The sequence below is a fragment of the Takifugu rubripes genome, chromosome 4 (genome assembly GCF_901000725.2).
Source record: "Takifugu rubripes chromosome 4, fTakRub1.2, whole genome shotgun sequence".
Lineage (NCBI taxonomy): Eukaryota > Metazoa > Chordata > Actinopteri > Tetraodontiformes > Tetraodontidae > Takifugu > Takifugu rubripes.
The window spans coordinates 14,071,100-14,098,402 of NC_042288.1; the positions used below are offsets into that span (position 1 = coordinate 14,071,100).

At 45.9% G+C, this 27,303-nt stretch overlaps 2 protein-coding genes across 3 annotated transcripts in view; one reads left to right on the forward strand and one right to left on the reverse strand.

Moving 5' to 3' along the window:
* Positions 1-1,756: 1,756 nt before the first annotated feature.
* On the forward strand, positions 1,757-4,117 carry LOC115249648 (G-protein coupled receptor 161). Its single transcript, XM_029835652.1, has 4 exons — positions 1,757-1,910; positions 2,133-2,293; positions 2,385-3,041; positions 4,100-4,117. Exons 1-4 carry the CDS (start codon positions 1,757-1,759, stop codon positions 4,115-4,117), a joined length of 990 nt encoding a protein of 329 aa, XP_029691512.1.
* The window catches only part of LOC115249682 (putative thiamine transporter SLC35F3), a 30,222-nt gene continuing 6,902 nt past the window's right edge, over positions 3,984-27,303 (reverse strand). Inside the window, exons 1-7 of one of the 2 annotated variants that reach the window (XM_029835754.1) lie at positions 19,192-19,434; positions 11,089-11,431; positions 9,007-9,226; positions 6,779-6,904; positions 6,320-6,512; positions 6,120-6,209; positions 3,984-6,023 (exon numbers count right to left, since the gene is read on the reverse strand). In XM_029835754.1, coding sequence (XP_029691614.1) covers positions 5,785-6,023; positions 6,120-6,209; positions 6,320-6,512; positions 6,779-6,904; positions 9,007-9,226; positions 11,089-11,431; positions 19,192-19,267 — 1,287 coding nt within the window. In that variant the 5' untranslated portion in view covers positions 19,268-19,434 and the 3' untranslated portion in view covers positions 3,984-5,784. Of the gene's footprint in view, positions 6,024-6,119; positions 6,210-6,319; positions 6,513-6,778; positions 6,905-9,006; positions 9,227-11,088; positions 11,432-19,191; positions 19,435-27,303 lie in introns of those variants that run through there. The other variant, XM_029835753.1, reaches the window with a different exon arrangement.

The following is a 27,303-nucleotide window of genomic DNA, read 5'->3' on the forward strand; positions in this document are numbered from 1 at the left end:
TGCTGTTGCTGCCCAAACTCAGAGAGGTAAGATAGTCATTCCAATTACACACCAACACAGTACGGAACACTGTGTGTGTGTGTGTGTGGTGTGCAGGAGTGTGTGTGTGTGTGTGGACACTGATGTGAACCATATGTGCATGTGTGCAGGAGTTTGTGGACACTGTGGCGGACTGTGTGTTTGAAGCTGGTTTCTGCAGTAACCAGGCCTCAGTCAAGTACCTGATTGAGTGGATGATGGTTCTGATTCTGGTGTACTATCCCCACCACATGGACAACTTCTGGACCTGCTTTAGCAAGGTGAGATTCCATTCATATGAAATATGTTATTAATTTAAATAGGTTATTATCTTTCTTTTATTAACATGTGTAAATATAATTGAGCTCTCACTTCCTGTTAGATGTTTCCTATGCTAGACTAAAGTATATAAGTGAGTATATAAGTATATAAACATACAGTATATATTATTTAAATTGGTGCTGCTGGTTTTGTTTTGTAGGTCCGTGAGATCTTCAGAGTCTCGTCTGAGCTGAAGCCTCCTCTGATGGAGGTGATTTAATTAAATGATCTCAGACCTGAGACATGCACAAGTTGCTTTTTGTGACCCTCCCATGCTTTATTTCATCTTTGTGCTCTCTACCATCACTGGCTTCCTGCTCCATTTAACCACTTTTCATGGCAGAAAATTTCAGAGATTCTTTTTTGGATAAAACTGATAACAGGGAAAACAGCTTCACTTTCCCCCTAAAACTCCAGTATTCCACATCTGTAATTCCATTTTGCTTTGTTCCACAACTGGACATAGGGTGGGAACTTCCGCGTGATTTTTACGTGCGTATTCATCAGGTGAAGCGTGTGCAGCTCTCAGACTTCCTGCAGGAAGGAATGAGGGGCATCGTTGGAGTGGAGCAGACAGCCAATAGCCAGAGAAAACCTGGTCATTTCCAGTCCCATCAGAGTGTTAGCATACACAAACACATTCCCCTCCACAATTCACAAGAAAGATGTAAACTGACAGTTACTAAATGCCATCTCGCTGGTTCAGTGTGTTTCCCTGTTGGGATGAGCTTCTCCCTCCACAGTGAGCCTGTCAGGGCACGCCGGCCTCTAATTGGTTCCCCCGGAGGAGAAGCCGCAGGAGATAAATTATGCAAACTGCTACGAAGCACCATCCTTAATGTGGATTTTTTTAAACAACTTTTCTGATTTGAGTCAATATTAACCATGTTTGGTGCGGCGCAGCATGGCACGGCTCTAATTGATCTCACCTAGTTCCCCCTCGTGATAAATCCAGCTCATCACATCACCCTTTTACTGTGAAGAACACTCATTGATTCAAGGAGTAATCAATAGTGTCCGCAGGATCCTCAGATGTAAGAAAACGATCCTTCTGGCAATCAATAGGAGATAAAACTGGACTAACTTGGCCACTTACACTGAGGGCTTTTAAAGAGGACGAATGGGATGATTGAGTGATAATGGTTTTCTTTTGCTGTTTTTTTGTTTTTTCTTTTAATAACAATTTTAAATAGATCGTATTTTACGGTGGGCTGAATAAAATGAGACTTTACGTTGCATTTATTGACTGGTTGGAGGTTGGACCATCCCAGGGCAGTGAAGGGGTTAAATAAATGTTTGCTGGTTCACATGGAGAGCCTGTGTTATCAGAGGAGGGGGGTAGTTGGAGCACAGAGCGCTCCGTCACAGCTGAATGTGCTCCGACATGTGAGGGCAGCAGCGGCGCCTCTGCTGGGATATGGGTGACCCGGTCGGCCCGGCACTGTCTCCATGGGCTGCGGCACCAAAGATCAACGCCAGCCAGAACGAAGGTGCAAGTGTCGGTGTGTCGAGGCAGGTCCAGCTGCTTCTGGAGATCCTCATAGTGCTGATGTGCGTGGGTGCTGTTACAGGTACTGCTCAGCAGCAGATTCCACCTTAATTGAACATATAACACTTTTATGAGTCGATAATATCTTTAATCATGTTATTAACCCGTGGGAAATGGTGTAGTAGCCATCAAACAAGTAAAATAGATGTTGAAATGCATCAGATGAAACGATTTCTCCAACTTTTGTGAGTCAAATCGTGCTAGCATTTATTTCTCACCTCTGTTGTTGTACGTTTCTGTGCAGGGAACATTCTAGTCATTGTTCTTGTGGCCACAACCAAGGCGTTCCACTCGGTGACCTCAGTGCTGATCATTAACCTGGCCGTCAGCGACCTGCTGGTTGGTGCTGGAGTAATGCCCTTCGTTGCTCTGTCTGTCCTGAACCACAGATGGGTGGACTGTACTGTACGTCTGCGCTGCGCAACATTTAAAACTATGTATGAACCATAATGTGGCCATCATTACTCACCCTGGTGTTTAATCTCCTGTGCAACAGGCCCTCTGTTTATATGTGGGTTACACCTCCTCGGTGTACTGCACAGCATCTGTGCTGACATTGGCTGCTATCGCTCTGGACCGCTACCATTCCATCATGGATTGTCTGCACTACAGCTCCCGCTGCACCCTGTGGCGGGCCTGTGCTGTGGTGCTGTGGATCTGGCTGCAGGCTCTGGCCACCAGCTGCCCCCCACTTCTAGGCTGGAGCTCCATCAGCTACGTGGTTCCCATGTACAGCTGTGCGGTCGACTGGGCCAGCACTCCCAGCTACACGGCCTTTGTGGCTGTGCTCTCTTACCTCACCCCTGCATTGATCATCCTCTTCTGTTATGTGAACATCATGAAAGTGGCTCGGAGCCATGCTAGAAGGATCCACACACTGGAGGACTCTGTCCAGCGTAGCAGGAGTCCGAACTCTGGATCTCCTTCCTGTTGTTCATCTCCTCAGTACTGTGAGAGACCTCACTGTCCTGCAACTCTCATCTATCATGTAAGCGGGCATCTCTTGTCCAAAGGGACCTACGTTAGACCCACGCTCGCTGATTCTATAGAACAGCATGTTCCTCCATCCAGACGACTGCTTTCCTTCTTGGCCCAGACCTCCTCACAGCCACCCTCCCAGAACTCCCAGCAGCACCAAAACCATCACGGAGTGGTTCGTCTCTTTCTGGTCATCTTAACGTTCTTCCTCTGCTGGACACCTTATATACTTGTTGCTTTGATCCAGGCGGCAGAGACTGCCCTCGTGGGCTGCTCCAGCCTCGTCCCAGCCTCCGTTGTTACAGTTTCACACTGGCTGGTGTTGCTGAACTCTGACATCAACCCGCTGCTGTACGCTCTGCTTAGCAAGCGTTTCCAGGGTGCACTTCAGGGACTCAGGCAAAAAATAAGAGCATGCCTTAGAAACAACACGGGAGGAGTGAAGGTCAGAGCTCAGGGGGAGGACGGCAAAAGCGGCGACCCCTGCACTCTGACCACCGCCGATCCCAGACCGGCTTTCAGCTCTGAGGATTCAGCATGTGATGATACCAAGAGTTCATCCCCCATTTTTACTGTCAGTACTCACTATAAACTTAATCCCGAGGAGGATCTCTGCACATCACACAGCAGTTGCATCAAAAATGCATCGCAACACACCTCTATGGACCATTTGCGAGTCCCCTGCTGGCCACAAGAGGGCAGCAGGCTGCCTTCCTCTGCTCTCACCAGGGAACATCAGGCTACTTTCTTTTTTGGCCAGATTACAGTCAGAGTGGAGCATAATGTCTGACTAAAAACAAAGGGAAAAACCTTTGACTTGAACTGTGATTAAAGCACTTTCTTATCTTTTTGTATGTAATGTCTTGATTAATTTATTGAAATATGAAAAAACCTGGCCTACCCAGGGGCACTAAAATACTTCAAGTTAATGTCAAAGGCACAAAAAGTGTAAATGTCTTAGGATTTTGACTTTTAATTCAACCAACCTGCTGAGTTTGCGATGAAATCAATACATTTTTTATGTTGCATGTAGCTCTTTCTGTGTAGATTGAGAGGTAAATAAAGAAAAGAACAGGGAAATGTACTGAAAAGAAATCTTTTATATAGTACATGTGGTTACACTTGAAGACACCCAAAGAGATCCAATATCATTTTGTCACAGTCTTAATATTTCATCCTTAAATGAAAATCATATGTTGCATCTCAGTGTAAAAATTGTCATTCCTTACAAAGGTTTACATTTACTTCTAGCAATAATTCCAGAGGAATACATTATTATTATTTATTGTCATTGAGAATGACAATGGGAAACAGTGCTATTGTACTCTATTGCAAAACAAAGAAAACGCAGTGATGTGGACTTGCCGGCTGCATCTGCGCCTTCATGAACGTGCATGCTCATCTTGCAGCTCTCACTCACTGTCTCCTCGTGGTTATTAAGCCACCAGAGGCAAATATATAAAAAGTCCTGCACTATGCATCACAAAATTATTCCAGAAAAAAAAGAAAAGCAGATGAGTCAGATGAGTACAAGAAGGTATTAAAAGAGTCTGCAGCAGTCTGTGGTGGCACTGTAACAGAAAATAGCACGTGGCGAGCGTGTGTGTGTGTGTGTGTGTGTGTGTGGGAGTGGATCGAGTGATGTTCATACATTCACAACAAGGCAACATTTCCACCAGTGGCTTCTCGAGGCGTCTGCCTCCTTCACTCCAATGTTGCTGCCGGGTGCCACTGCAATGTCTTTCAAAACAGAACCTACTTTAGAGTCAAGTTTTCTGTGGACTAATGCAAGCCGAGTGAGAACACACCTCTCTCCGAGATCGTTTTAAATTGCATTTAATTTCCGCAAGGAAAGAAAAAAAAATGTTGCAGTTGATGTTTTAACGGTACGTGACTGCAAAGGGAGGCTCAATGGAAGCTACAGTTGCTGTTTGTCATTATTAAAGGGGTAGATTTTCATTTTCGTTTCATTATTTATGCTTTCAATCCATCCACTGGGGAACCCAAAGCATTACATTGAGATGGATAGAAGCTACTTTACTTGACTGGGTATAAAAAATAAATGAGTATACGTGTGTAATACCTGCATTAAACTGTAGTGTATTGGTTAGATTTTTTTTAACGTGACATAGTTACTTAATAAATGGACAGAAAGCTTTACCCTTTTAAAAATCCAACTTGTCTTATAAATTAAAAGGTCATGTAGCAGGCATACTGGTTTTAGATCTCAAAGACTAAACTGGGTGTTGACGTTGATGAAGTGACCCAGAACCACAGGGAGGTCAACGCTGAACGGATCCGACCACTCAGGTTGAACAGAATGAGGCAAAGCGACGCTTCTTGAGCTCCAGTTGATCCTCAGATGTCCAGACAGGTCCCGTCACACCAGATGAGTGCGGTGGGCCCACCGCTCCAGGGCATCCAAGGTGTGAAACAGCTATGTACACTGTGTGGAAGGCAGGCGTTTGTCATTAAGTAGAGAGACACCACAGCGGGCTCCCTGTTGTGTTCAGCATTTTAGGCGTTCGTCTTTGGATCGTTCAAGTAATTGTCAACAGTAGGCCCACTTCCAAACGTGTGTTTTGATTTTAAGAGTTGAAAAATATCAGGCATGTTGGCTCAGGGAGGTGGTAAAATGGAATGACAAAGAAGTAAAACAAGGAATAATAAGAATTAAAAAAAAGGGAGTGCATGACTCAATCAGTGGGCTGAACCTGATTATTTGAGGGATTTCAAAGGATTCTAACTGGTATGAGACCATGCACCAACTTGGATCATTTAGACTGGGAAAAACCCCAAACACTCCCTGTGCTAGAATGTAGCAGATCAGAAGAGAGGTTGAAGGTCCCAACCCCACCAACAGCATCGTGGCAGCAATGTGTCTCGCTGCCTTTACGTGTTTGGATTATTCCAAGGTGTCAATGTGCAAATGTCATGGATGTCCGGGTTCTTCCTCTCCAGTTGAGACCTGTGGTAGCACCCGCCTCTCCGCCGCCCTCTGCTGGCTCATTGCGTTTACGCAGCTTTGTGCTGAGCTGAATGATGCACTGGTCCCAGTCTTCTGGCAGCAGAAGCATGAGGAAGCCCAGGCAGATGATGAACACAGCGATCAGGCGCACTGTGTTGAAATTAATATCACATGTGTAGAGATCCACCACTGTAAAAATCATATGCCATGTCAATAGAAGCGTGATTAATCAGTAATCTCAAAAACAAAGACTTTAAAGTATGATGCAGCAGGAGAGACGCTCACTGGCATTAACAGGAACACTCAGGACGATACCAAGAGAGATTAATGTCGGGTACGTTATTGCAATGCCAAAGTTCACCAGTACGTTAAAAGCTGGAAGAAGAAGAAAATGGGAAAAAAACACACCAGTTAAACTCTAAAGCAGCATCATCATTGCAGCAATATGATTCTCTAATATGTGCTTCGTTATCTGTGTTTCCCACCAAAAAGCAGGCCTGCAACCCCACAGAGGTAGGCCCAGGGGATGTCCGCAGGGGAGCCGATGTACTCCACATGGGTGAAATATAAGATAACTGGCACAAAGCTGATGAACACGAAGTTGGCGCTTCCGACAATGCTGAGAAAAAGTGCAGCCTCGCCAAATTTGGCACTCCCCAGGACCATCTTGAAGAGCACCTGAGGGGTAAACAAAAGGACGGACATCTGTGATGGTACAAAATCTCCCTGTATCCCCTTGGGTGCCACTCAAAAGCAACCTGTCTGCAGCCCGTCTATCAGGATAAAGCACGATAACCTCACTCAGCAGGGCAGCAAGAAGCATCTGTTACGGTTGCACATTTAATGATGGCGTTTAGCTAGCTCGGGAAAGATGGTTTATTCACAGGTGTCCGCAACAAAGGTGTCACTTTAAGAATATAATGTTGTCAGATTGAAAGACGCACCTTGTAGAGCGCCGACATCGAGGCAGAGGCCACAACAAAAGTAATCCCGATGACCGAGTGGCTGTGGAAACCATCAGCGTAGGTCATCATTACGATGCCCGCGATGGCCAAGATAGCAGCAACAATCTGCAGAGGGGCAAGAGAGAGACAGAGGAGGGGGGGATGATCGGGGAAAGATGGATAGATAACATAAAGACGCCTTCGCAGCAGGCACGCACGACCTCCACACGGGTTATCCAGCGTAAAATCAAGAGCTTTACAAGAATAAAACTGCCAGGGGAATCGTTCACAAGCGGCTTTTACTGTACAGTCAGCACAGAAAAAAGCCCCACATGCAGCACCTGAAAGACCAGCAAATGTGAAAGTCAGCCATTTGAAAATATATGAATACAATCTGCGTATTGTTGTGGCAGTAAATGCACAAGCATAAAACGGAGTTACTACGGTAGAGGGTGTGTATAACGTGATTTCTACGTCTGTGTTCAGCATCATTCAGTGGCCAAACCGACTCTCCAAAGTCGGAGGCGGCATCTTCAGTGTTGGCTTGATTGGCTCACATTGATTTTCTTCCACTGCCTTCATGTTTACAATCCAAACACGCCCCACCATCGCCATTGATCTGCCATTATAGTAACTTAAGAAAACAAACAACACAAAAGAAAGAGAGTTTTGATTCAACCTTAAGTAACAGGCGACCGGGCCTGTCGCCTGCTTTATTACAAACAGCGAGTGCGCTGGGGGACAGAGCTCAGCGGATGGATTAGCTCTGCATTAAGAAGGTGTCAGGAAGATGAATGAGCTTCATGCTTTTATTTGGTCAAAGCCCTTCAAGCACCTTTGGCTAAAGTGTCTCCTTCTCCGCTGCAGGCCGCCTGTCACTCACCTGCACGTGCTCATTTCTTTTGACGGGCAGTTCGTTTACAATGCCGGCGTCCCTGCACGTGTTGCCATCTCAGGCTACATCGCTGTAGTTACAGCGTTAGTACAGCAGCACCTGCGCTCGGCTTTTTCCGCCTCCTATGATCGTGATTTTTGCTTGGTGTAGTCGAAACTCAGCCATTCAGGTGAATAAATGCTGTGCTTATACAGATCCATTCAAATGTTACCCTCTCTCACTCGCTTTCCTCCTTGTTCCTTACAATGAATCCGAGATCCCCTGCATTGCTGCAGACATCTGAAAGCTGCAATCCCAATGCGAACAGAGAGAGAGAGAGAGGATGGGGGGGGGCAGAGCGAGAGAGAGAGGGGGCAGAGAGAGAGAGGGAGAAATGGAGGGGCTGTGTTCGTAAGAGCGAGCAGCAGGATTATAGCGGCATTTGTCTCTACTGAGGCCTTTCATCACCGATAATGGGGGTGGGGAGCAGGCTTGCGCATGGGAGCGATGGTGGGGGGGGGGGTTTGAGTGTGGGAGTAGGAAAAAAAAAGGAATTTGTTCTGCAGATATGCAGATATGAAAGCATTTGAGGAGTCACAGTGGGAGGCGAGGAAGACAGACCTCGGAACCCCTCTGCCCGTCCCTCCTCATGTGGTCGCAATCAGCAGCAGAACACGGGGGGAACGAAGGCGCAGCCGCACGCCGGGGTGGGGGGGTGTGTTTAAGTGACACGATCACCGCTGGGAGAAAACCACCGCGCAGGTGACGCTCGCTCGCTCTGGTGCACCATAAACGGCATTCATCAGCAAAATGCTGAGGTGGCGAAGGCCTGGTCCAGGAGCCTGGGACGTCTCTCAGGGACACAAGAAGAACCAGCAGGAGGGTCTGAAGGTCATTCAGTCTGTTACAAAGGCAGCACAGCGCTGTGATGCAGCGTTGGTGGTTATGGACTTTCACAAGCAGATCTTGAGTTACACAAACACCCGACTCGTGTTCGGGATGATGTCTGTCACGGCATCAATATCAACGGCTCCTGAGCTGAAGGACACGACCCCGAAGGGTTCCATTAAACCTGATTATCTTTTTTTAATTGGTCTGTGGCCAGTCATCAAAATTAAATTTTGTACTTATTTTTTTTTCATTTTCATCACCTTTCATCACTTACTTTACCATACCACTGATCTCCATGGCAACAGTCCAGTGTGTTTTCTGTTACACTGTCGTCAGTCATTTATTTTTCATTTCTTTCTTTCTTTCTTTTATGTTTTTTTGCACTTCAGATGTATTAGATGTATTAAAATTGTGTTAAGTCTTTCATGTTCGCCCTGTGTGTCACCGGGACAGATGGACTCACCCTGACCCCCATGAAGCGATCTCTGAGTACAATCCAAGACAGCAGGAATACGAAGGCCTTGTTACAACAGAAGAGCGCCGACGCGTCTGTTGTGTTGATCTTCCTGAGGGCCTGCAGGTACAGGTAGTTGGTGAGGACCCACAACAGGCCAAATGGAGCAACCTTGGTGAAAAACACCCTGGGCGTCAGCCCGTCGTCCCCGAAAAAACGACAACACTCCCTGTGCAGAGACAAAGGGCAAAGCAGAGTGTTAGCATGCAACGGCACTGTGGGATGGTAATATGTAGTGATAATGAGTATTTATTTGACCACTTCTTCTTGTAGTCGGCTTTGGTGTAACAGTCTCTGCTTCAAACAAATGAGTTTTAGAGGAACCTGCATGGTCATATTTTATAAATACACTCATAAAAATACATGAATGACTATTTCTGGAGCCTTTGCGTGTTTTCAGGATACCATATGTTGGAGGGGAAAAGGAAAATGACGCTACAGTAATTTGAGGTTTTAATAATAATGTTCTGGGTTTTTTTTTGCTTTGTTTTCTGTTTCAACCCGATAAATGAAAATAATTACCCACTTCAGTGACACAGTGCCCTGTTTTTAGATCCAACGTCCAGTTTGAAATCAATCAAAGTGTCTTTTATGTTGAAGCCGGTTTCATTAAAGGGAAGCAGGAAACACGGTCCGGCATAAGCAGGTGGTTTGTTTCTCATCCGCTCCACAGGAAGAGACGAGAGAGAAATTACAAGTGTCAGCTCGGTCTCCAGTTCTTTGCATTGTCATTGACCCCCTCCCCATCCCAAAAACACTTTTTGTTTTCCAGTACTCCGAGCACACCTCAGCTCTGGGCTGAGTTCCAAATCTTTAAGTGAATCCCTCAGAAATGAAGGATTACACCACAGTGGTGCAGCACCCCAGCTCAAACACACCGTCCACCTCACCACCGCGTCTGCAGCAGGTCCGCCTGGGTTACGGACTCTTTACAGCTCCAGTGACACTATAAAGATCAGATTCTAAACTAGTTCCTGATGCAGACCAAAGATGAGACCCAGATTTTCTCCAAACTGAACGATGAATAAGTTTATATTCAAGATTATGCAAAACATTCACTCGCTCATGTGTAACAGATGAGCTTTTCTGATTGTTGTGTCTTTGTTCTAACTGTGTTGTGGAAGCTTTGACGGAGCAGCTAAATATTGGAATTCCATCTATGATATTTAGCTGAGACATCTGAAAGAAGTCAAGGACATTTACAGCTTCAACGCTCCGGCATATTTGCCTTCTGGGACAACTCCATGAGCAACGTGATGGTAGGCGTTTGTTATGTGGCCGTAAATGAGTTCTAATGTTTGCGTTGCATTCCGGACACCCGAGGCTGCTGCTAACTGCTTTTTCATGCTGTGAGGTGGTACAATGCAGCGCGAGAGGGCGGCTTCACATTGATTAGCTGTAGCAGCCCTCATGTTGAAAGTGGAAGAATTAAAAGAAAAGACAGAATTAAACCAATATCACCTGAAAATTATTGTCTCTTTAATGAAACTGGATCCCTGAAATGGCTCATTAGTGGGCCCTCCCACACAGGTGTATATATATGTATACAGTACTTTTCTTTCTTCACTGCAAACATCCGATGCAAGAAACCTCTTTACTAATTTATTTGTAACATGCAACTTCACAATGTATTTAGTCATTTTAGGAGATTTATTATTTAGTTTCTTTAATCTTAAGGCCTCTATGCATGTTTATTCCCTGCAACACGGATTTTCTGTGTGTCCTTCAGCTGCAAGGACATTGAACGCAACACCAGTCTGTACTTAATTACCTTTCTCCTCATCAGTCAGTCATGCGGTCAGCTGACCTGAGGGGACACGCTGACGCCTGGTTTTGTATTTCTCATCATTTTGATGTTCGGTTTGATCCCAGCCTTTTCATGCAGAGTTGTTCGCCACTGCAGACCGCCCAATCAAGGGCCATTCACCCTGTGATGTGTGGTTTTTGCATATCGACCGACCTGATGTGTAACACAGTGGGCCTCTGTTGCATTATTCGTTACCCGTTGGTTACAGGTTGGCGCCGCCTCACCTGAATCTCTGTCTGGGTGTCTGTCTCTCTGGGTTCTTGCACAGGTGGCCGATGTAATAGAGGGGGAAGAAGAGGCAGTTCCAGGTGGTGGCAAACCAGGTGAGTGTGAAGGGGGCGTCGAACTTTTTAAAGGTCAGCTTGGCCAGCTGGGTGAACCCTGCCCAGGAGGAGCACATGCACATCACCATGGCGACTCCCCATAGCGCTTTGCGCACCTGCACGGTTGTCACTCTGATGCAGCAGTGGAGCCTCCGTCGGCTGGAGCCGACCTCTGTTCCCGCGGCGCCGCCTGCTGACTGTGACTCTGTGGTGCCCACCGCATTCTCTCTGGTCCGGTCTTCTCCTGCAGAGATGCACAAATGATAATTTTATGGCTAAAACATGATGATAAAATCCATTTACCTTGTAAAGGTCTGATAAATATGGTGCACCGGGATAAGGTTGACTCCATTTCATTAGCTTATCCGCTGCAAACCCAATCTTAGACCTGTTTTGGCAGACGTCACCCATGTATTTGTGTCCGTTCCTGGATAAAAAATAGCTTTGTCCAGAGTTAAATTCCACTTGAAGGGAATCAGTCAGACATCTGTTCAAAATGAGGTGATCAAGTGTGACAGGCTGCAGCCTAACAGAGGGCAAAAGAGGCAGATCTGATATCTAATCCAAGCTGACCCCTTTCCCACCTCACAGCATTTATACAATAATGTGTGTCCAGAGAGAGAGAGAGACAGAGAGAGAGATGCTGCACAGAAATCTACACACTTAACTTTTCTATGGCGCCCGTCACAAAGATGACACGCGCCATATGTATTAAATAATGTGTGAACTGATGCAACAATCGGTGCTACATCTGTCCTGCTCACACCTACTCTGCCTGTCAAAAGTGATTGGCTTCAGCCTCCCCCCTCCCCCCAACCCCCCAGGAGGGTTACAGATACAATGAAACTCTTCAACACATGCATACCTGATGATGCAATAAGCAGTGAAAAGTGTAAATGGGAATACGCTTGAAAACAACGTTGATCTTTCCACTTGTTCACCTTCCCCACTATCCCCAGACAACAATGCATAAATTATTCACGCATCAGATCTTCATCCAGGCGGGTTATTGCCCTCCCATTGTCTCAGTGACATTGTGTATCGAGGGATAAATTGACAGCATCTTGGGGAACAGTGACTACAGCCAGCAAAGCCCGGATAAAAAGAATCTCCACAACACCGAACAAAGGCTGTGTGACCACAGCAACAATGTGCATTTTGAAATAATTGTGCATCATCTGTAACTTCCTACCATCCAGCAAGTTCAACGTTAATAATCCTCCCCATGGGATCTCACACAGAGGCTTATGCTGATTTATCTGCACCTTATCCTTCCAAGGGGAATGCTGGATGCAAAAAAACAGCCAAGATGAAACCAATGAAACCCCTCAACTCAACATGCTTAATACAGTTACTGTAAATTCCGCACTAAATAGCACACCTGACTATAAGCCGCAGGTGGCCTCTTTGAAGCATGAGATCTTTACACAGAAAGATTATTTTAAATGTTTAGTTACTAAACAAGGCAGTAACACAGCTGTAAAATGGAATTACGATAACACCAGTTAAAAAAAATAACGAGACTTCCAGCTGTTGATCGTTAGCTTTTAACTTGAAAGCTGCATTATAAGCATTTCTTCGTGTTACCCATGACCAGGGTGTGTACATGACGAGCAGAAAGACTGTTCAAAACACAATTAAACTAGCGTCTTCCTCGCATGACCATAGCTCTACAACCTGTCTGTCTTGCTGTTGCGCCCTCTGGTGGCCACTTGGTCGTAAACATCCATTCAAATTCATAAAACTTTATCCCAGTGGGGCGATTCAGAAAGTAATAAAAATCCATAAATAAGCCACTTCGCTCATTTAGTCACAGAGATCAAAGTATAAGTAAAAAGTAGCGGCTTATACTACGGAATGTGCGGTAGGTCTTTACATACAGGTGTTGATGCCGTTGTTTTGTGTTACTACTGGGTTTTTTTTTGGATGAGCGACTTATTACTCACACGGGAGTGACCTCTGACCCACCCAGATTGCCTCATTGTATCATTTATCATCTACCTTCCCATCCAAACATCAGTTTTCTAGATTCCCATGTAAAATACACATATTTGTGTTGATCTATTGCAGAGAAAATGTCGTCTGTAAACGGAGATCTGTAAACTTTACATGATCTCTGGCTGCACTGTATATTAAAAAAGCAAAACACAAAACAGGAGACACACTTATACCTCTGAGACCTGTGCTGAAAATCCCCACACTCTAGGCCTCTTTGTCTTGTTCTCAAGGTCATCCCTTGCTTGACTTTTGTCCTTCCTGGGCTTCCGTCCCACATGCTTGGGCCCTGGCCTCCACTCTATACTGCAGCACTGTTCAATCTCCCAAATGAAGTGGTGGGCCGTGCCAATCCGCCCCTCCCGCAGAACGCCGGGGCCAAGCTAAGCATTTTCAACTCCGGCACGCGCCAACAAACTAAACACTGAAAACGCCCATGAACGCATCACTAAAAACACATTTTGCCCACTAGTTCCTTGACGTTTAAAGACACCTCTAGTGAGATAGCAGCTGCATCCATCTGTGCTGATCCATGCGGCTGAACTCATCAGTAGGATGAGTCCTGGCCTCCATGGTTAGAGGACAGGAGTGGCTGGGTGATTTAAACAGGCCCCCTCCACTAACGACATTTGGAGCCAATATTACTGTGAAGGTAGCAGCACGTAACATCTCCATGTGCGACTGCTGAATGATTAACTGACGTCTGTTAACCCTAATGGAGCACGGTCAAATGTCGACAGACAAGGTCTACATCATATTTTATTGAGATGATGTCATTAAAACTATAGCAATTGCATTTTTTTTTTATAAATTCTTCATTAAAATCCATCAATCTGAAGCAGATTGTGTAGCTGATTTGTCCCTTTCACAGCAATATGCTTCTTTTACATCAGCAGCTAACTGGAAGAATCCCAAACTCACTTTGCATGTCTGACCTACATGAAGTGCGCTCAGAATCTCCCCGCTGATGTTCAGCTTTATCAGGCCAAGACCAGGCTGCTTTCCTGCTACTCCCTCCATCTCAGCCCAAGTCTGCCTTTCTCCTGCAGACGCTACAGTGCAGATTTCACCTCCCGATAGCTGCAAATCCCAGCCCGTTCGCATACTTCAAACAACCTGGAGCTGACAGACATGTCCCTCTGCAGGTCCCAGCACAGGCTGCTGCCCATGACATCCTCTGATTTTATTCATTTTTTTGACAAGTCCAATTTATCAAAGCAAGAACACACATCTTTAAAAACTTTAAAATGTCTCTTATTCAACAGATGGATGGATGGATGGATGGATGGATGGATGGATGGATGGATGGATGGATGGATGGATGGATGGATGGATGGATGGATGGATGGATGGACGGATGGATAGGCTTACATGTGAAGCTACGGTGGTGACAGAGCTGTAGGACCTACAGCTCCACGATGCCGCTCTGCCTCACTGACTCAAAGGTAAACGGATCGATCACAGAAGCTCCGCGTCTGTTTCTCTGCTTGGTGATGGATCTGATCGGACACTTGCTGGGTCAACGGCATAATCAAAGTCTACCTGGCGAACTCCTCGACCTTAGGTCCTCGACAGTAATTAATTAACTGTCACTAATGAATAGTGTGTCATTATTACCCCTCTGGCAGACATGTAAGGAACAGCACAGCCCCGTTGGTGGAGGTGGAACCTGGGAAATTCTTCAGTGCACTGCTGAGCTTCAGTGACCTTTGTACGATCGTCTGCAATAGCGTATGCAGACCATATAGCAGTTAAGGCCTGATTCTGTTTTGTGGTATAGTTTGTAAATTTTGGTGAAGAAAATCATGACCTAAATAAAAAAAAACTCTTGCTCAAAACCTAGTTCAAAGCTACTGCTGATGTTGTTATATCTATTATTACTACTGCTGATGGTGATGCTTGCACTTCTACCACTACTGCTGGTATTAATTTAAACAAGAAGTCTAATTTTCAAATTTAACAGAGGGACAATTACTGCTTTTATACACAAGATGCTTATTTATACATACAAAGAACACACAACACACCATATACATGCGGATAGGTCAGGTAAGGTTGAGGCAGAGGTTTAGACAGGGAGTCTGAGCATTGGGAGGGTTTGGCACCTGAGCAGTGCTGTGAAAACATCCCACCACCTCTCCATTTCAAATTTCTGGTCCACAACCGGGACTTGAACCATCAACCCTGCCACTCCCAGCCCAGGCCCCTACCATCTCCCTGCCTTGCTACTCGCTTTGTCCTGCTGCTTCAATGACTATGATTATTTTTATTTTCCACCTGTACCTGAACAGATCATTTTCAAGCTTCATGTGGAAATCGTTCAGCTTTTAAAGAAATCTTTAAAAAGGACTTTTGCTGTCCCAAACGCATGAGCCAGGTTGTTAAGAAGTTTTACAGACCAGCAGCAGCAGACAGACACGCAGCCGGCTCTGTGTCTCTGTCAGACAGCAGGAGTCTTTGATACTTGTCTCTGACAGTTCGGTGAGGCCCACTTGTCACTCTGAGACCTTTCAACACGCCGTGTCCGACTCTTCTGACAGGCCTGTCCTGCTCAGTGTCACAGCAGAGGGGTGGGTGGAACACACACCCTGCGGAGAGTTGGGCCCCCACCAGCAGAGGCCAGAGAGAAGCCCAGGAGGGCAGACAAGGGCAGGACGACTGTTACTGATCCCGTTCTTCCTAACTCCCATCTGCTTCCACTTTCACCTCAAAGGACAACAGAGCCAGATCCTCACAGTGTTGCTGTCTGTAACCGCAGCGACCTACAGCGCTCGGCTTCAACGCTCAGATCAAGTCCACGGCCTCATGAGCAGGTGTCAGGTGCAGCCTCTAATCATGTGGATGTGATGTAAGGTGTGTTGAGTTTAACTTAGGTTTACTTAGGGCCACAGTAGTGACATGTACATTTTCTTCTGCTTCAAAGTTTAGCATCTAAACAAGCGCTTTAAATAAACCACTGGCGCTGATTTGGCTTCATACAATGACGACTTGTTACTCGCGGTGCCGTGAGGTCAGCCAGGGCTTCTTGTTGTGACAGCAAAAACCCGGCATCCTTTACTCATTTTTGGCAGAGGAAGAGTTTGCGAGCATCCCTCAACAACAGAGAAAACAGCAATGGACAACAAATCAATATTTAAAACCACTGGCCGTGGCGCACCCGTGCAAGGACACTTTCCCCAAACAGCCTTACCTCCTGTTTACTATCTCGCTATTTCTGACTATTAATCCAGAAATGTAACGATTCATTTTCTGGCATGAGCTGCTGCCAATACTATAACCTCTGCAGTTTCTGAGTTTCTGATCTGGGTGGTTCAACACTGCAGCTCTACCATCTGTTTGACTGGCTGTGTGGAAGAGAGGAACCTTTCCCGTACCCTGAAGGAAGACATCAAATCCCTTCTCATCATCACAGGTTTGTGTAGAATTGCCTTTAAAGTGACATACAATTAAAGAAAAGGCCTCACATCAATGTCAACACTCCCTCGGTCGATGCTTTAAGACCACCGCTGCAGGAAAAAATAGGTATCCGTCTTTGTTTTACATTTAATTCCCATATCACAGCTTTTCAACAAAGGCCTGAACAAGCATTTACATATAAATAAGATAAATGTAAATGAAGAGAAGGTTCATCAGGTTTCGGAGCCTGAGTGAGCTAAACCTGGATGATTCTGACTTTTGCGTTCTTCCTCCTCTACATCCACTAATGTTACTCCCTTATGATATAATCTCACTACTTTTGGGGCGACAAGCTTTGGTGTAAATACTGGTTTTTATGAAGAGGAAGATCCCTCTTGGGACCTGTGCACAAAGAATGAACAACCAGCTCAAAATATGCAACTTTTTTATCCGGCATTCTGCACATCCTTCCCGAAGCTTCGCTTGTGAAAGCATCTGCAACATCTTGAAGTGTACAGAATAAAATGACCCTGGATTGCAAACAATGAATTAAAAAAGTCCAATCAATACTACGCTGCCTCTCACATTTGCCTCCAGTCTGACTGAAACAGAATTAAAGATGCCTGAAGTGTTGGAACACAGTCCAGCGTTTTCCTGCGAAATATGACTGACTTCCTGGAGGATGTATGAATACTGAGGCTCTTTAAAAAAAAAAAAAGTGGTCTGGTCTCTTTCAAAGAGCACAATGAAGTCACATCCCCTTAAACCCTGACACCAGAGGAGCATTACTGAAGTTCTATAAAGATGTCTCCCAGAGAGAATCCTGAGGAGAAATCAATGGGCTTCATCCACGAGCAGCTACAGGATGCCACAGAAAACAGGAGTTTGGCGTGGTGTAAGTGTTTGTGTGTGTGTTTATGTGTGTGTGTGTGGGGGGGGGGGGGGGGGGGGGGGTGATGAGACAGAGAGTCTAATGTGTTGCTGCAGGCAGTAAATATCCAGAAATTGGCTTTTTCTAAAACAATACTGTGATTATTTCTGCCCCACTGCGTAAATGACTGATTTTTTTTTTCATTGCTCGCCTCAACTTGACGAATGTCTTCACCCCCCCCCCCCCCCCCCCATCATCTTAGCATCTTCCTGAGAAAATGATGGGGAGGAAACACATTAAAATGCCAAGCGGAAGAAAAAGCTGAAGTCTGTTTGCAGTCAGTTTAAACTTTCAACTGGGGGAGCTGTCACCGCCCGTCCTCTGCCACAGTCATGGCTGCAAATGTTAACCAGACACATGAGTTGGGGGAGTAGAGAGCGAAGAACAGAGAAGAAGTGAAGTGTGAGGGGAAGAACTGCAGACACACTCTGACAGCTGGGTGCAGGTTGTCAGTGAGGAGAAGGGGTTTTGAGGCTGGTGTTACATAAGTGGCAGCAGGGCCTGTGTGTGTTCAGCCGAAGCCAAAATGGTCACACATCACAACTGCTGTGACACACTAAAATGCATGACTCTCATGTACACACACAAACACACACACACACACACACACACACACACACACACATACAACTCAAGAGCAACCATCTCGCGTCTGTAATCTGTCCAGAATTCATTCAAACAGCTTCCGGACCTTAATTTTTTTTTTTTTACTTTTCTGCTGAGTCCATCCATTTTTGGGCTCTGTCATTATTTATGAGCAACAAAGTAGGTTCCAGATTGTTTCTGCCACGCCGGTGAACTCTGAAGCAGCAGAAACGCAGGGACAACAGCTGCAGACCTCCTGATGCTCTCTTCAAGGCTGAACACATATTTTACGGTTATTTAAGTTTCTATCTAATCAGCAACTGATTGAACAGTAATTTACTCTACAGTTAATTTGCCTACGGAGCACAAGAGTGCACGCTAACCAGCAGAGATAAAGACCCACATTTCTCCTGCTTCATCTCCAGGATGCATGTGAGATTCTTATGAGGGACTCACTCCACATCCATTTGCTCCCTCCTGCACCAAGCACGGAGGCTTTAAGCAGACCTCTGTGCACAGAGAGGATGCATTATGCAAAACCGCGATGAGGTGTACAGCAGAGTCTGGGGAGTCTACAGTACAAATGTTCTCCACCTGCACACGCATGCAGAGGTGTCCTGACATCGACAGATTCGAAGATGTCTAAACATTCGGATGAATCCGCTGTCACGCACCCGAAGTAATCCTAAGGGTTCTGTCCCAGCAGCTATGGAATTTTAGCAGTGATGGGTGGGGGTGCGAGATGGGAAATCCCTGCTGCAGTTCAGTAAATTTAGGATCATTGGGATTCTACGGGAAGGGAAAATAAATCAATGCGTCGACAGTCATTGCGATACCACGGACGTGTTTGGGACTTCATCCTCAGCAGCGGAGATGTCATTTACCAGGGCTCTTTAGCGACACATCCGCAGACAGATGCAGTCCAAATGTTTGCATGGATGTTGCATCAGGGATGACCTAAAGTTGCGCGCTTGGTCGCCTCCCGCGTTGTTTCACCTTCGGCGCGTAGGTTCATCCTTGTGCAGAATGAGTCGGAGGGATGTTTCAGCCGGTACCAGGAGAGACAGAGAGAGAGAGAGAGGGAGAAGTCTGCCTACCTTCCACTTTGGTGAGGGTGAGCACCGGACTGTTGCAGGCGGACAGCGGGGCAACCCTTGCGGAGTGTTTCTTCATGATGACGAGCTCGGATGGGCTGAGCTCCGAACCGCTTCGACTACATCCCTAAAGCCGACGTGGTGCACCTCTTGATGGGACACTTGGTGTTTCGAGAACCGATGTCCTGCCGTCTGCCCCCGCGCATCCATCCAACTCCCTGAATGCGCCCTCTCTCCCTCTCTCTCCGTCGTGTCTCCCCCCACCCCCTCCTCAACTCTGCTGTACCGACGTCCCGACTGGTCTCTCCTCACGTACAGGTTGGCCAATTGCTGCAACTCGCCAACGTCACACATCAGGCAATACCCTCCCCCCATCCACCCCCATCCCACCCCGCCTCCTACGGCATTAGAACCGCCCTCCATCAAAGCAGGCGTGACTGTCCTCCCCAGCCTACACCGATTTGATGTTTCTCGTCCCCCTCCCCACATTGTTGCGGAGTAAAGAACGCACTGGCTGCTGTTAATCCCACAGGTGGCTTATCATGAAAACAGATCAACAGTCGGCAACAACCATGTAAAAATGCAGGCTTCCTTTGCTTTCTGCACATGCAGCCGAACACCTGAGCCACGCCTCTGCACTGGCTGTTAGACTGGGTCCATTATATCAGACAACCAGGACAACCGGACTCGCATTTCTGCCAGAACCTGCTCCCGGGCGCACACACGTCGGACAAAGTTTGTGTCATTTTGCCTGCAGAGTGCTGGCTTGCTGGGCTTGCTTTGAACTCAATGACAGCAGACACTTGGGAGGTGATTGATCAGGTTTTAATAACTCTCTCACAGTTGGATGCCATCGTCACTGCAGAGCTCCCGCCTGCCTCAGCGGTCACCGTCTGAGTACACCACGGGCAGGTTGCCAATCCACTGCGGAGCACGCACACCCTTCACTCACACACGCACACCTGGGGGGCATTTTAGAACCTTAAATCAAACTACTGTGCATGTTTCTGGTTTGTGGGAGGAAACCGGTGCTGAGAGAAAACCCACGCCGGCGTCAGGAGAGCGCTGAAGCCCCGCCGATGTGCACAGCGCCTCTCTGGAGAGCGCAGCAACCGTGTTCATCAGCGCTCTCCTGCCGAGATCAGCTCAGAGGAGCAGCCTGGCGCCGTCATAAAGAGTGAGTCATGAAATCTCCACCGCCCCTCTGGGTGCTGGAAAACCCTGAAGACGACTGTCTGGAGATGCTGTTCAGTCCGAGGCCTGTCTAGACCACATCTCTTCAGGCTGGTGTCCACAAGATGATGCGTTCTATAGGTCTTACAAACTCCAAGATTTTCCTTTGCTTAACAGGTAAATGCTCCCACTGATGTGATTTAGGAATATCCCACTCACTGCAGTCATAAATCTATTTATAAAGAAATGACTCACCACGTAAACGACTCTTATTTATCCTTGATTTCTGCTTCAGACAGATGGAAGCTCTGGACATTATTCTGATGTGTGCAACATATTTATAAAGTAAACACACGGTAAATAAGAGGCATTAAATGCAAACTGCACTGACTTTATTTTGTTGACATAAAATCGGATTTTACTCCCTAGGTCGCGTCACCGTCTGGTTGTTGGGCCGTTTTACGCGGCCCCTGGTGTCTGCACGTCCATGCGGAGGGTGACTTGGCGAAAGCTGTCCTGTAACACGTGTCTGGCGAGCAGAAAACCAGCTTTGAAGGTGGTCTCGGGTCACTGTCAACATACCTTCTACCTCTGCCTCGCGCAGTATTGATCCGCGTTCCCACAGCGCGCTAATGCCTTTAAAGACATAAACGCGTGCGTCTGCCTGAGCCTGTAGAAGCCGCCGAGTGGGAACGCGCCTCAAGGAAGCGGCACTGAATTATTCACTGCTCATACTCTACCTCTGACTCCAGAAAAGAATCCCCTACCCAGCCTAACTAGGACAGGGGATGCTAAAATACCACTCTGCCCAGGCCCGTTGCGTCCCTCAGCAGCTGGGTCTGCTGGAACCCTCACTCTTTTGATGATTTCCAGGACAGGATCTCAGGCAGATCAAGGTTATAAACACGTCACCTGTGAATTATGTCGGGATTTTATTTTTTATTTTTTTTGTGGGAGTCGTTTGAGCTTCGCAGCGTCTGCAGCTGTCTCGTGCACGCACGCGTTCACTGACAAAGGGAGGTAGAAATAGGTGAAGTGGGTGAGATCATGAAAAGATCCCCGTCAATGACTCAGAGACTTTTATCTGCCAGCACAGAGGAGGAGGATCAAACCAATCCGCGCTCCGAGGCGCGGCGTGAAAACTCTCGCGAGCATGTGTTCCCGTGCTGTTTTATGAATACAGACAAGTGTGCATGAGCTGTGTGAAAAGCGTAAAAGGCTTCCTGCAGCCGCATCACGGCTCTTTGAATGAGCCTCTCTACCCAGAAAGCGAGAGGAGCAGACCCGGGATGAGAGGCGTTCAGGCCTCCGTGTACGGGGCGTATTTAACTGCACCAGAGGGAAACATTCCGAATGGAGACCAAATAAGCTGATCTGCCTGCACAGCAACACAAGAGCAGCAAATCTGCGAAGTAAATGTAAAATTTTACCATCGCTTCAACAGAACAATTGAAATTCTTTCGTTCACCAGCTGTGTGAATGTGACTGCAGGAGCCTGGAGGCGCACAGGCGGCGCAACTCTTCTCTCTTCTCACCCAAATTCGTTCCTTCCGGTCCGACTCCAAGGCTGATCTGGATTCATGTGAAATCAATTCCTTGTCCCACAATACAACTGCTTAATACAAATAATAAAGAACGTCACAATGTATAGAGCATAATATTTCCACAGGGAATTTGTCACATTGTTACTCCATATCATATTAGTCATTGTTTGTATATTGATTGTAGGCCTAATATCAGTGCCTTTTCCTGTTTCTTTCTGTTCTGTTTCAACCAGAAACTATGTTGATTTTATGCAAAAAGAGCTCTTCCAGCAGTGTCAACAAAAACACTGATATAGTTCAGTTAGTATCAATTTCGCAATCAATATTAATGCTGCTGTGATAATTATTAATTCAAATACAAGCAGTGTTTAACTCAAAAGCATATTTCATATTTTGGGGGGGTGAATTATGTTTGCATCCAGGCCACCTCTGTCTCTTGAGCGCCATAAAAACCTGGCAGTTGAGCGGTAGATGCTGAACCTGAAGGTTACTTACGAAACCAAAAGCTCTGGTGCTCCATCACGGCTCCCTCGGAGTGACAGCGCAGGATAGCGGGCTGAGGCCGGTCGTGTCAATTCCAGTCGAGTTCTAATAACGGTCTGTTTCAAGAACCAAAAAGGTCAAGTCGAATTAACTTTGCCGGGTTTGACACATCTGCGGAGCGTCAGCTCGTGTGTGTTTAGGCAGGCAGCTGTCTAGGGGCTTCATCCAGCAACATCTTCTGGATTAATGGCCTCAGCGGGTTCCCCCCTGGGGTGTGCGATGAAGTCAACAGTGCCAGAACACTTTAACCGTTACTAAAGTACTACATAGCAGTTTAGACTTGCATTGGCTTTGCAGACATAGATTAAATCTTGCACAGCTCCCGGAATATTTAAAGCTCTTTCAGGATCTTTTCTTAAATTTTTCTACTTAAATGATTTTCCACCAGCTCCCCTTCACACATTTGCAGACAGATCAGCAGAGCAGCCGAGTGTTTGAGAGGTCTAACGTTCCACCCAAATGCTGCATTTAGCCCAGCTGCAGTCAGTGATGGACGACAGGTGTTAAAGTGCTGAAATCATTGTGGTTATCTCACTCTATTTTGGTGATTGGCACCTCTGCAAAGGTGTGAGGTTCCAGTAAATTTATGCACCTCTGCATGCTAATTGAAATTCAGAGCTTGGTCATGTGGTTGGCCCCTAAGAGCCTGGTCCACACATGTCCCGAACAAACAAAACAAACACAGAGAAACACTGCTATAATTATAACATTCTTCTTAATCATTTTGACTTTAATATATATTTATTTATAGCTTTGAAAAAATCTGTAAATCTTGTCCTCCCTTATAGCTCCCTCTGCTGTCGCTCTACAGTAACACTACTTAATTTGTTATGCATCCATTCATGGACTATTACAAAAGTATGTTTTAATTTTCCCCCGGGTTGGGTTTAAGTTTACGTCCATTTTTATAATTAATAAAAAATATCCGTGCGCCTCAAACGCACCTTCCTTTTATGGTGTGTTGTAATTCTAAATCTGGCATCTGTATTTATCTTGCTGCAGTTGAATGGTTTTATTTGTCATATTTTGAAAGAAAATAGACTCTGATTTTCTTAAAAACACAATATGTTTTTTCTTTCACGTTGTTAGACGCCCATGCTGACGTTGCATAGGCTCGATTGTGCCTGTAGGGGGCACTATCACTACATGTACTATGGTGAAGATACCGGTAATATATAAAAACATGGTCAGAACCGAGCTGATGCAACTACATGGCGGCAATAAAACCGTGGGATGTACGTGTAAAATACAAATTTATATTACTAACTCCAAAAATACTCCACAGTAGCTGCTCTCAGCAAATTGCAACGATTGCACGCCATTTCAAAATATAATAAGAGATTATCAGACAGTGTTCTGTGTATAATTACATGTGTATGCAAATGAATAAGTATAATTAATGCTTCTCAATCATACTAATTTTCTGCATAATTTTACATACTTTAGGGATGAATAGATCTACTTTTAATGAGACTATTTTTCCAAAATGACATCTTGCATTTATGAAAAATCGTCATCCGCTCTTGCAGCCTATATAGTTTTCATTCTTTGGTGAGTATGTTCATCCACAATAACTTCAACTCCTGGTGTTCATTGTGTAACACTTGTTTTATCTTGACAGTTTTGTGGGTTATTCCTGAATAAGACTTCAAACATAACATATTTAGAACAGCCTACTTTTCCTGCATCTCAGACTGGATGTACGACAGAAGTGCAGCAGACTAAGCGTCCAATCAATATGAGCTATATCTTTCATTCCTTATACACCTGTACAGACCCACGAAGGGGAGACCTTGATTTTCCCCTGACTAGCCAAGATTAAGACCCGATGTGTTCTGAACAGCTTGCAGCAGCAGTGAGAAGATGCTTTAACTCGTGTGGTCGTGCAAGAGACCTGACCTGTGTTATTAAGTTTGCAGACAGCCTTCCTCTCTCGCAGACTTCTCCTGCAGCTGTTTATTTAGTGGCATAACCCGCTAATAAAGAAAGCTCTGGCCCAGAAATGTGAACCTAATTTCCATCTTCTCAGCAGCGATGGAAAGGCAGCGCTCAAGGGGGTTTGGAAACAAAAAAAACCTGTCGTACTTACATTGAGACCTCTGCGTTAAATATGTAGCAATTTGTTGAAATGGATGAATTTGCTTAAGCATAATCGAGAGTGACACGATGACAAAAAAAATTAGCCATCAGATTCTGCACTTAGTGGTTAATATTTCAAAGCCGGGGAATAGATTCCAATACCAGCACAGGCTACAGTTGGCAGATCCAGCATAAAAAATATGGACGTGCTGGTGAATGCAGAGCAGAGGGAGGCTCATTTGGCCCTGAATAATCCCTCCATTGCCGCAGAGCTATCTTTGAAGCGCTCCGGTCGAAGGCAGCGGCGGGCCGATTGCTTTCAAGGCAGATAAAACCAGTTCTGATCACTCCGGTTTCCTGTCTTACTAATCACACATGCAGCAGGTGTTTGGAGGCCCTCCAGAGGATGAGGGTGGGCCGCGCACATGCCGTCTGGAGAGAGAAACTCTGACTCTCATTCACCTCCAAGTCCAAATTTGAATGGTCAAAGCTGCATTTGTGAGATTGTTTGTTCATTAGATGATTTAAGAATGAACGTGTGTTCATCAGGCTGACAAATGTGCAGCTATTTATGTTCCAGATCAGGGAAAAGTGGCGTTTTGACAAATGACAACATTAATTCCAGTAATTACAGCAAAAGTGTGGAGGTGCTGTAACACATGACGTGTTCATCACAGCAAATGGATATTCAAAGCTGCAGCCTCCTCCATTTTACCATGCAGTAATCAAAGCTTTCAAATGCTGATCTAATTTTATTTCTCTTTTTTGACTCAAAAACAACTCTGTCAGAGCACTTATCCTTAAGCGCGAAGCTATTAAGTACTCGGCGTTTAAGTACTCGGACAAATGGAGGCCTGTGCATTGGCTTGATTTAAATAAGCAGCACGACTAAGTGGTTGTTCCATACACATAGTGGGCTGAGCGATGTGGACCAGTCATCTCCCTGAGGGGGAGAGGTCCAGGCCTCCCCAGCGCTTTCCGTGCTCCCCCATCGGCTGTCGGCTCTCATCCACGTCCAGAGCCTCCCTAATTGCCTGATTTCCTGACCCCACGATGAATACTTTGTACGCTGGGGGCTGGGGGTTAGAATAATGACTCAGAGTGACATTGCTCCCTCGGCTGTAATAACTCTCCCCTTTGCAGACCCCTTGAGTTACCACTCATTTAAAGGCCAGAATAAACCAAGTGGGAAAACATGACATTCGTGTGCTATTGTGCAAATGTGAAGCCCTTGTTGTGTTCAACAGTTGCTAACTGGTCCCGGCGACTTTAAGAGAATTCAGATATCTGACAGAACGAAAAGCTCATCATGCGCTCACCCCGTTGCACGCTGGTAATGAAATCTCCATCCTCAGTGGAGAGATAGTGGGATTATTCATCTCTTCAGGGCTCAGCCAAAAATAGTTTAATATAATTCTGTGATCTGAGTAACAATAGCTGCTGTTAGTCCACATTACATTCCTTCAAAAACAATCCAACCAGTAGATATGGAAATATAAAATGTGTTGTTGTCACAGTGGACCGCTGCACTTAAACCCTTTCCCCGCTCTCCCACAATCACCAGGGTTGGTCTCTCCAATCAGGAGACTCCGGGAAGCTGGACTATCACAGTTGATAGGCCCAAGGCTGCGTGGGAGTCTGTCATCTTGAAATAGACTTATCCATTTGATTTTTTCCTCTGAGCTCCATTCCCACAGACGGCAGCGCTAGTGCGGTTATTACGACCTCTCCGATCAAGCCTCTCGCCCTCAGCTGCTCGTGTGTGCACAGACTCCACCGATGGGACAAATCAACTACTTAGCGGAGTTACTGACCCGTGTGAAAAGTGTGAAAACACAGGTTTTATGTGATGTTGTAGATCTCGTTTCAAAGCTTTCCAGACATGTAGGCATTTTCTAAATATCATATATAGATCCTATAGTTCCACTTAGGTGCACCTCATAGGTGCACTGCATTAAAGTTAAACACTCACTCTCTATGCAGTTTAAAAATAGTTTAAAGTTTAAAATGCATGTACATACATGTAAAATTCAAAGCACCTCATTTTGTTGCCCCAAAGGGTCCAAATTTGCTTCTGTTGTAGTGTTTCCATCCCGGAAACTAGCAGCAGACAGCCAGAACTAAAGAACACGGTGCCTGGTCACCTTGTTATTACACAGCTCAGTGCTCACAATTAAGCATAACTGGATGGATACTGGTTGGAAATAAGGCGAAAATGTTCAGTTTTAGGGGTTTGTTCGATGGCAATGGCGAGGATAGCGAGGAGGCTTTGCCAGGCCTGGTGAGAGCGCATGAAGAGAAATCAGAATGGTAAAACCAAGCCCGCCTGGGGGTTTGTCTTATCATCTCTCCCTTCTGATTTGTTCCAGGCTGCACCATTTTTTGGTGAAACGAAGCACAATTTGTACATCTCTCAGGTAAATCTGAGGGCTGTGCCTGATCTCCGTTCGCCATGCTCGGGCGCTTCGGTTTGTTTGTCTCTCGTCCCAGCCAACAGAAACCAACTCCAAATTAATCTCCAGGAGCTCATTAGGGGGTTTTCTGCTGGGCTGGAAGACATATTTGCACACTGTTTCCCTCTGCCGCCTCCTTACCTGCTTTTCCCTTGAAAAAGAAAAGGACTGCAGATTGGAGGTAAACAGTGATCGAACAGATGAGATAATCAGGCGGCGTTTGTTATCAGTCGAGATTTTCACAATGAGGGATGGTAATTTGATGCTGCAATTTAATCCTATTGAATATGTTTGTCAGAAATCTGCCAAGCACCATTAAAGGT